The following is a 10,641-nucleotide window of genomic DNA, read 5'->3' as shown; positions in this document are numbered from 1 at the left end:
GGCCCAGACCTCTCAGTTTAAAGGCATTCACTACCGTGTGACCTAATTTTTAAACCTCAAACCAGGAAGCTAATCTGATAGTAGGAAAGAATCTTTGAAATTGAAACCATTCTGGAAAATTGTGAACATTTGGTTACCACACTTGAAACCCGTATCATTCTCCACTGGTTACATTTTACCACCTTAAGAGGAGACCAAAAGGGTATGTTGTGCACAGGCCCAACCATGTAAGTTTTTCATACACAGGCAAGTTAGACTAGCCAGGGCTCACCTGCTGGACTGGTAGCTGGAAACCAGGAAGACTCTCTAGTGGGGTTCTGCTTTCCCTCTGACCTGAAGGACAGAATTGGAATGGTGAAACATAACTTCCTTGGGCAGTTCTTTGGCAATGTTACTTATGGGTCAGGGTAAATAGGTAGGTCTTAATCTGTAGAACACCACTCAGAAGGGAAAAAGACTTAGCTAAGCAATTTAAGAGGCATGCTATAAAGTCATTCTTTTCCTAACTTCTTTCACCTTGGAAATCCTCATTTTAGTATACATGTCAATGATTGAAGTTCCATTCCTTTGGGAATGACATTTAACATACCTGAATTACTGGGGGTAAGGGCTCTTGTGTGGCCTGAATCCCCACCATTTAGGGATGGTCTGAAAGAAAAAATCCCCTGTCCAGAAGAGGCAGGTGAAGGCCTAAGGAGGGGAAATAAAAGCATCAGCAAAGAAAACGAAGGTAAAGGTAAAAAGCGTATTTAAAGGGACAGCCTATATATTTAGACAAGACAGGAAATAAATCCCCTGCTTGCAACTAAAAATAAAATAATTCTGATGTATATTAGACACAGTACTATTCAATGCTCTCTTGTTTACAAGGTAGATTTATAAATGTCAGGGGTATAGGCTAGTAGAAGTAACCCCAGGGCTGCTAGCAGAGTGTCAGTGTGAACAGATCCCAAGTGAAAGGAAGCACAGTGCTACTTACCTATAAGATAGGCTGTGAGTGGAAGCTGGTGAAGGGGTTTCTGGAAAACATAAAAGTCAGCCTGTGAGATAACCCATGAGCTGGAAAAGAGATTTATTCAGGTATACTTGGGGCCAGGGAAAGAAATTGGGGACCAAAGATTTTTAGTGTATATGTTAGGCTTAGGGACTAACAACAAGTAAAAAAAAAACTCACAAATCACCTAGCAGTGAAAGTTGCTTTCCTCCCTCTCATGGATTTGTGGGCCAGGACCCAGTACTGCCTTGATGTGTTCTAATGTATCTGTGTCTTGGTTTCCCCTCTAAGATGGGGATTACTAGGAAGAATGGCTAAAGACAAAGGGTCATTAAATTGGTTGGGAGTGACAGCAAAAACGGTGGCATAAGGACCTCCAAAAATTCTCTCCATAAGAGGAAAGAGAAAACTAGCAAAAATTGTCAGAACCAATTTTTTCAGAACTCCAGAAATTAACAAAAGCCTTGCAACAGTCTGGGGAATGTTTATTCCAGAAAAAATAGCCAAATGAAGCTAAGAAGAGTGAATTTTCTGGCATTTTAACTTGCCCCATTCCCATTTCTCCTCCAGCTCCATGGTTGCCTTGAAAACCAACATTCTGGCAGTCACTGTGGGGATGGAATGGGGTTGGGACTCTTACAGTCTCATTCCCAGAGAATAATCACTTGACCTGTCCAGTGGTTTGCCGGAAGACTCTACTTGCAAGACTGCCTTTATGTGACTTGACTTGTAGCACAAACTCATCATGACTTAGAGCTTAGAGTTTACCATGTGTGAAAAGCCTTTTCCCCAGGAGTGTTTGTTGTAAACAATTAAAAGCACTTCTTTAGGTTGCCTGAGGATGTGAATATTAATTGGGGCAAACAATAGGCTAACCAAAAAGCATAGATGGAAGAGATGGGGAATGAGTTGGTAAGAACTCTGAAAACGACACGTTTTTGGGATCTAGACCATATGCATGTGCAGGACTATGTGCATGCTCAGAAGAGACCTGAAAAGGCCTTAATCTCTTACCTTGAGGTCATATAAGCAGGATGAAAGCTAAGGCACAGTTCTCAATTGTCTGGCTAAATGCTGAAAGTGAACCCCAACACACACACACACACACACACACACACACAACCCTTCAGCAAAGACTGAGAGACTTAACTGGTTCCAGGTGTTTAAGGGAAATCTCTGTCCAATCATTAGCTTACCACTAAGCTAAATGAATAGAGACTTTGGTGGCATTCCATGACAATACAGATTTTTTTTTTAATTGATTTATTTATTTTGAGAGACAGAGCACGAGCAGGGGAGGGGCAGAGAGAGGGAGAGAGAATTCCAAGTAGGCTCTGCAACATCAGTGCAGAGCCCAATGTGGTACTCAAACTCACAAACCATTAGATCATGATCCAAGCCGAAATCAAGAGTCAGATGCTTACCTGACTGAGCCAGCCAGGTGCCCTGACAATACAGATTTTACAGACTTAGTTTTTTTTTTTTTTTTTTCAACGTTTATTTATTTTTGGGACAGAGAGAGACAGAGCATGAACGGGGGAGGGGCAGAGAGAGAGGGAGACACAGAATCGGAAACAGGCTCCAGGCTCTGAGCCATCAGCCCAGAGCCTGACGCGGGGCTCGAACTCACGGACCACGAGATCGTGACCTGGCTGAAGCCGGACGCTTAACCGACTGTGCCACCCAGGCGCCCCAATTTTACAGACTTAGTTTTAAAGAGTCACTAACTAACTATAAACAGCAACATCAAAAAACCCTGGGGAGGAGGAATAATCTGATTCCTATAGTTGCCCTGTTACATTATTTTAAATGTCCAGTTTCCAACAGAAAATTATGAGGTATGCAAACAAATAGGAAAGTATGACCCATATAAAGAAATAAAGCAATCAATAGAAACTGTCCTTGAGGAAGCCCAGACATTGGACTAAGCCCAGACTAGACTTTTTTTAGACAAACATTTAAATCTGGTATTTTAAATATGTTCAAATATCTTAGGAAACCATGTCTAAAGCACTAAAGTATGAGAATGGTGTCTCAACAAATAGAGAATACTAATAAAGACAAAATATATTTAAATTTTTTTTAACGTTTATTTATTTTTGAGACAGAGAGAGACAGAGCATGAACAGGGGAGGGGCAGAGAGAGAGGGAGACACAGAATCCGAAACAGGCTCCAGGCTCTGAGCTGTCAGCACAGAGCCCGACGCTCGAACTCACGGACCGTGAGATCATGACCTGAGCTGAAGTCGGACGCTCAACCGACCAAGCCACCCAGGCACCCCCAAAGACAAAATATATTTAAAAGAACCAAATATAAATTCTGGAATTGAAAGTATAATAACTAAAATGAAAATTTCACTGGAGGGGCCCATCAGTACATACAAATGGACAAAAGAAAAAAAATCCGCAAATTTGAAGCCAATTGCGGTTATATAATGTGAGGAAGAGAAGAAAAAATAATAAAGAAAAATGAACAGACAGCCTCAGAGACTTTGGTGAAATACCATCAAGTATATCAACATACGCATAATGGGAGTTCTAGAAGAAGAAAAGAGGAACAGGACAGAAAGAATATTTGAAGAAATAATGGCTGATAACTTCCCAAATTAGATGAAAAAAAAATTGATCTACACATCCAAGAAACTCAACTAACTCCAGTTAAAGAGATCCACACCTAGACATATCATAAACTACTGAAAGCCAAAGACCAAAAAAAAAAAAAAAGAAACTTGAAAGAGGTCACTTATAACATGCAAGGGATTCTCAATAAAATTAGCATTGATTTCTCCTCAGAAACCAGGGAGGCAAGAACACTGGCAGATAACATATTCAGAATACTAAAAGAAAGACTGTCAACCAAAAATTTTAAATCCAGCAAAACTATTCTTCAAAGATGGAGAAAGGGGTGCCTGAGTGGCTCAGTCAGTTGAGTGTCCAACTTCAGCTCAGGTCATGATCTCACAGTTTGTGAGTTTGAGCCCCACATGGGGCTTTCTGCTGTCACCACAGAGCCTGCTTTGGATCCTCTTCCCACCCACCCCATCCCCCTTGCACTCACACTCTCTGTCTCAAAAATAAATAAACATCAAAGATGGAGAAATTAGAGCGTTCCCAGGTGAACAAAAACTGAGAGAATTCATCACTGTCAAATTTGCCTTACAAGAAACACTAAAGGGAGTCCTTCAGGCTTACCTGAAAGGACACTGGACAGTAACTCAGATCTTCATGAAGAAATAATAAAGAGCACTGGCAAAGGCAATTACATTGGTAAATACAAAAGTATATGTGTATTTTTGTTTGTAACTTTTTTCTCCTATCTGATTTTTTAAATATGTATTCATTTTTGAGAGAGAGAGAGAGAGAGAGAGAGAGCGCATGAGCAGGGGAGGGGCAGAGAGAGAGGGGGACAGAAGATCTGAAGTGGGCTCTGGGCTGACAGCAGAGAACCCAATGAGGGGCTCAAACTCACAAAACCGTGAGATCACGACCTGAGCTGAAGTCGGACTCAACCGACTAAGCCACCCAGGTTCCCCTCTCCTATATGATTATAAAGACAATTGTATAAAACTGTAACTTTGTGTTGATGAGTATACAACTTATACAGATGTAATTTATGATAACAGCACAATGAAATGGAGCAGAATGACGAACAAAAAAGATCCAACTATACACTATCTATACAACACTCATCTTAAATTCAAAGACACATGTAGGTTGAAAGTAAAAATATGGAAAAAAATTCCATGCAAACTGTAAACAAAAGAGGGCAGAGTGACTTATATCAGACAAATGCACTTTGAGACAAAGGTCAAATGGTAAAAGGGTCAGCCCATCAAGAAGATACAACACTTATAAACATATATTCATCTAACAACAGAGTTCTAAAATACAAGAAGCAAAAACTGACAGAATTGAAGAGAACTGGAGAGAAACTATTGGAATCTTCAATATTCCACTTTCAATAATGAATAGAACAACTAGACAGAAGATCAGCAATGGAATAGAAGATTTGAACAACGTTATATACCAACTAAATCTAAAGACTTCTTTAGAACAAACACTCCACCCAATAACAGCAGAATACACATTCTTCTAAAGTGTACATGGAACATTCCCCAAGATAAACCATCTGTTAGGCCATATATTTTAAATCATACAAAGTATTTCGTCCAACCACAATGAAATGAAACTAAAAATCAGTAACAGGAGGAAATTTGTGAAATTCAAAATATGTTAACATTAAACAACACACTGCCAAAAAAAACAATGGTTCAAAGAAAAAAAATCACAAAAGAAACTAGAAAATACTTTGAGATGAGTGAAAACAAAACCAGAAAATACTAAGCCTTTTAGGATGCAATGAAAGCAGTGCTTAGTGTGAAATTTATAACTAAAAATGTCTACATTTAAAAAGCACATCTCAAATCAATAATCCAACCTCTTATCTTACGAAACTAAAAAAAGAACTAAACTCAAAATAAGCAGAAGGAAAGATATAAAGCTTAGAGCAGAAATAAATGAAATAGAGAATAGAAAAACAGAGAAAATCAACAAAACCAAAAGTAGGTTCTTTGAAATGTTCAACTAGATTGGCTAGTCTTCAGCCAACTTTTTTCTACAAGAAAAGAGTAGCTTCAAATAACTAAAATCAGGAACAAAATAGAAAATATTACTACTAACCTGACAGAAATAAATTTTCTAGGACTTCTACATTTTTTAAAGGGTGAATATGAAAGAACTGGAGGGAAACTATTTGGTGATTTTCAAAAATGATTATACAGAAAGAAATGTGCAAATTTCACCCCTGCCTCTTGTGAAAGAAAGGGAAATCCTCTCTGATAAGTATTCTCTATGGACTGGATAATGCCCTTGAAAATAGTAATAACAATAATAGTTCTAAGAGGAAAGAGACAAGAAATTAAGTGGGTATCCTTCACTGGAATTTTTAATACATAGTGAAGAAGCTGGATTCCCCTTCAGGCTAACACAATGGGCATCTTTTAGACCTAACTTCTACTGCCATCTTGTGGCAATTTTAAAAATCCAAATCTATTTTACTCGAGTTATCCCATCTCTCTCTTTATTTACTTATTTTGAGAGAGAGAGACAGATCACAAGCAGGGGAGGCACAGAGAGAGAGGAAGAGAGAGAATCCTGAGCAGGCTCTGAGCTGTCAGCACAAAGCTGTGAGATTGTGACCTTAACTGACTGAGACACCTGGGTGTCTCTTGACCAGAGACTATCTCCCCTATCTCTTGACCAGAGGCTTTCAATGACTTTCCATTGCTCAAAAAAAGTTTCTCCTTATCAGTTTGAGAACAGAAATATCATTCTTTGAAAATCAGTAATATATGTCTGGATACCTGGAATCAGTCAGTGTCTGGAAAAAAATTAATTGCCTTATATTATGCACAGAAAATGCATAATGGCATTATACATGCAGAGTAAACCAGAAATCTTCTGGTATCTGTACTGAATATATGTTGGTTTCTGATCCTTTCCCAGCCCCCCTCTCACCAATATATGAGTCTCTGGGAGTACTTTTTCCTTGTAGGCCTCTGACTCCCTGATGGACAAACAATAAACATCAATTAATAAATACATCCTCATTCTCTGGCTTCCATATTCTTTGCTATTTCTCTATATCTGCACATTGAAGCATATATTATTCTCCCAGAATGGGCATGGTAGTCCAAGGAGGATCCACACTTTATTACTTCCAAAATGAACTATTACTATTAACTCAGTCTTTAAACATTTCCACTACTTTCACCCCACTTATTCTCTGTGTTAGCTTCTAACATCAGGGCTGCATCGCCAAAAGGAAAGAAAGTCAGGCATGGCATCAGATAATTTATACCAAAACCAATATAAGGTTAATATTTTTGCCAGAAATCTTTGATTTCATTTAGCATTAGAAATCTCATTCTGGGAAGAGAAAGTAAAGTATCACTTACTTGTCCCAAGCTAGTAAATCCAGACATTCTGTAAGGGACAGACTCCACCGAGGAGGACCGACTGTATAAGGTGAGACAGAAAGAAAACAAACAAACCTGGTGTTAAACTCTACATAGACCTAAAGTCTCTTTAGTCCCTATCTCTGCCATATCTAGGTATTTATTTCATATTCCAACTCTTGCCAACAGTTTTAATATGGCTGTGTAGGCTGTCTACTCACCTGACCACTTGGCTGCTGTGCTGAGAACTGGGTCGTGGAGTAACTGAAAGAGAATAAAGTGAAGTATGAAAAGTAGCCATCAATGGTGTGCCCGCTGCCTTGCCTACCCAATCTGTCACAAGTGGGTATCTGGTTATATGATCTTTTCATACCATATACAAGATTAGAAAAATCATATTACAGTCTCTGAGAGGGAACTATCTTCCATATGGGAAAAGGATATTTATTCACCTCACACAGGTATTTGGGCAAAAAATGTTCACTACCTGACTGTGATGGAGAAGTAATGCCTACTGGTCGAGGTGTGGCTGACCTGAAAGGAAAAAAAAAAAAAAAAGCAGCAGCAGAAGTTAAGTACCCCCTAAGAGGATCAATCAGATCATTGTTTATAGAAGTAACAGCTTACTCTCTGAGCACACAAATTGCTTACTATCATGTATTACAGGTATCACCGCAAAATATGGAGGCAAAGTTTCCATATGAGACTCCTTGGCTCTCTAATTTCCTAAGTGAAACCTTCTCTACTGCCTGTAATAGGAGAAATTTTGAAGTTCTCCTTTCTTCTTTCCCTCAAGGCCTACAAAGTACTCTCAGTTTTACATGTATCTATCCACCTGTTCATCCATGCATAAATCCATCATTCCCTCACTCCTTCCATCCCCTCATCCATCTCTTCAACAAGCATTTATTTAGTGCTTATACATCCTAGATCCTGAGATTACAAATGTAACTAGAATAGGTTCCTATATTTGAGAGGTTGGAGAGATAAAAAGATAAATAAAAGCAATGTTTAAGTATTATAATTGGTGTATCAGAAGTACAGAAGCATGAAAGAACACTAGACTGTCACTTCTGTGGGTGCAGGAACCATGTCTCCTAACACACCAAAACAGGGCTGAGATTAAAAAAAAATCATTTAATAGTTGGTAGGGTACGGACATTACCAATGAGACTAACTGGTGATGTACACACAGCACCTAATATGGCACCTGATAAACAATAGGCAGTTAATATTTATTGAATAAATGATTAATAAAATATTGAACTCTGCCTAGTGAAGTCTTGACACAGGAAGTGACATATGAGTTGAATTTTGAAGGATGAGTAGGATTTCATAAGAGTGAACATTACATTCAAGACTTTACTTGAGCACTTTTCTGTGAGTAACTGGAGAAGTGAAAGACAACTTCGTCAACCATTTCCTCCACCTTACAGCCCACACAGGTGTGTTGCAGCCTAGAGTTAAGAAAGAACAGCAATTTTCAAACAGGGCTAGTATGGGACCTGATAAAACTGACCTGCTTCCTTGGTACCAATTTGGAGATTCCTGTAAGTGAAAAAAATGGGAGTGAAGGAAGCTGCAGCTCAAAGGTCCTAACGAATGAATGTTACTTGCTAGATAACTAAGCTGCAATGTCCTCTAGCTGTTGTTGCTAAGATTACCAGCAGGAGAAAAAACAGCAGCAATGCTTCCCTAGGAAATTATTAGCTTTGGCAGGATAAACATTTAGTTACTCTTCATAAAAACACATTGGGAATCCTGAAGACTGATTTACCTGGGAAAATATGGAGAGTCTATGGGGGAGGGAAGGGAAAATGGCAGGATAAATGTGCTAGAATAGTTTCAGGAGTAGGATCAATAGGAAAATTATATAAATACAAAGAACATTCTTAGGAAGAAAGAAACGTCTAGGAAATAGAGGTGGATTGGAGGAAGAGAAAAGGTCCTGAGGTGTCTTGGGATTCTTTTTTTTTTTTTTTAATTTTTTTTTTTTTAACGTTTATTTATTTTTGAGACAGAGGGAGACAGAGCATGAACGGGGAGGAGCAGAGAGAGAGGGAGACAGAGAATCTGAAACAGGCTCCAGGCTCTGAGCTGTCAGCACAGAGCCTGACGCGGGGCTCGAACTCACGGACAGTGAGATCATGACCTGAGCCGAAGTCGGACGCTTAACCGACCAAGCCACCCAGGCGCCCCAAGGTGCCTTGGGATTCTTAAAGAGAAATTTTAAGTTATAATAGGTGTCTCTTCTATAAGAGAGTTTCCCAAATGGTATGTCCTGACTCACTGATGTTCGAGAATGGGTTACCAGTGTTACATGTTGATCCTTTCAGTCCAAGGTGTTCTGGGGCCTCGACCATTTACCAGAGTGTTCTTGTACAAATATTATCAGTTATTTATGCCAGGATGTGAAAAAGATTAGGAAACACTATTCTACACGTCAATTGGATATACGGGAAAAGTAGGAGAGAAAATAATAGTAAGGAAAATCTGTTTCATTCACCTTCAGGATGGCAAGAAATTTCTTCAGTTCTCCATTCTCCTTCTTTAAGACTGACAGCTCTCTAGGCAAAAGATGGAAATAATCATCTCCAGCAGGTCAATGGGATAAAAAAAACCCCTGATTTTTATTGTTAATATCTAGTTAATACAGAGAGATGCCTGCCACTGTACAAGGTATTTCTATCAGAGATCTAGGGATTCAGGAGATAGGAGCTGAGTTTGACGGCTAGAAGAATCAGGTGGACAAAATAAGCAGTCACTTGGTATGATTTCAGAGGAGTTTACACACAGTTCCATTTCCCTTCCACACATACCCCTGGCCTGCTGCTGTCTGAAAACTTCCATCAAGGATTCCATCTTTTAGCTTAAGATTTCCAAATATGCCCTCCTGGAGGTAACATCTGAAATGTTGTCTCTTGTCTTTATATTGAAAAGCTATGCCTCATCTCCCCAAAGAAGCAATTTTTGACAAGGAAGTACAAGAGGAAAACTATAAGGTGAGCAGGGCCCCTTGAGGGAAGAAAGAGAAAAACAAAATGGAGATTGAGGGGACGAAAAATTTGGTACCTGATTTACCCAAGACAAACACAAACACACGTAGAGCAATTTCGAGGCTTTGCAACCATAAGGAAATAAGGGCTACAGCTTCTCTAAAAGAAAAAATGCTCTCTGGTGATTTGATTTGTCACTTACTTTTCCTGGCTGGTCACCGTCTGCTGTGCCTCCTGCATGGCTGCTTCTAACTTTGTAATTCTATGCTTATAAAAGGCGATGAGGAGATCTGTTTGTTTCTTCTGGAAACTCCACACCTACTAGGGAAAAACAGGTCTTTGACACACACCCCCATAACTCCTTTCCCCTTACTTCTGGCAACAAAGAGAAATCTACCAATTCATCCTTTAATGAGCATTTTCTTCTGGAGCATCTGGCCTAATTCATGTCTCTCCCAAAGTAGACGATTTGGCACTAGGGAAAGCCAAAGCTTCTCATTTCCAGGAAAATGGCTTCTTAATATCTTTAAAAAAAATTTTTTTTAGTGTTTATTTATTTTTGAGAGAGACAGAGCATGAGTGGGGGAGGGGCAGAGAAAGAGACAGAGAGAGAGAGAGAGAGGGAGGGAGAGAGATAGGGAGAGAGAGAGAGAGACAGAATCTGAAGCAGGCTCCTGGCTCTGAACTGTCAGCA

The 10,641-nt window shown here is 39.3% G+C and overlaps 1 protein-coding gene across 3 annotated transcripts in view; it reads right to left on the bottom strand.

The window, feature by feature from the left end:
- RNF212B (ring finger protein 212B) overlaps positions 1-10,641 on the bottom strand; it is a 37,164-nt gene that overhangs the window by 11,821 nt on the left and 14,702 nt on the right. For all 3 annotated transcript variants that reach the window (XM_045450426.1, XM_045450425.1, XM_045450427.1), the window contains exons 5-14: positions 10,150-10,265; positions 9,458-9,518; positions 8,471-8,499; positions 7,439-7,485; positions 7,173-7,215; positions 6,952-7,012; positions 6,512-6,560; positions 980-1,019; positions 590-690; positions 272-333 (exon numbers count right to left, since the gene is read on the bottom strand). In XM_045450426.1, coding sequence (XP_045306382.1) covers positions 272-333; positions 590-690; positions 980-1,019; positions 6,512-6,560; positions 6,952-7,012; positions 7,173-7,215; positions 7,439-7,485; positions 8,471-8,499; positions 9,458-9,518; positions 10,150-10,265 — 609 coding nt within the window. The remainder of the gene's footprint in view (positions 1-271; positions 334-589; positions 691-979; positions 1,020-6,511; positions 6,561-6,951; positions 7,013-7,172; positions 7,216-7,438; positions 7,486-8,470; positions 8,500-9,457; positions 9,519-10,149; positions 10,266-10,641) is intronic.

This window comes from Leopardus geoffroyi, chromosome B3, assembly GCF_018350155.1.
Source record: "Leopardus geoffroyi isolate Oge1 chromosome B3, O.geoffroyi_Oge1_pat1.0, whole genome shotgun sequence".
NCBI classification, from domain to species: domain Eukaryota; kingdom Metazoa; phylum Chordata; class Mammalia; order Carnivora; family Felidae; genus Leopardus; species Leopardus geoffroyi.
The sequence above is the reverse complement of the archived record's forward strand: the minus strand, read 5'-3'. Positions and strand labels throughout refer to the sequence as shown.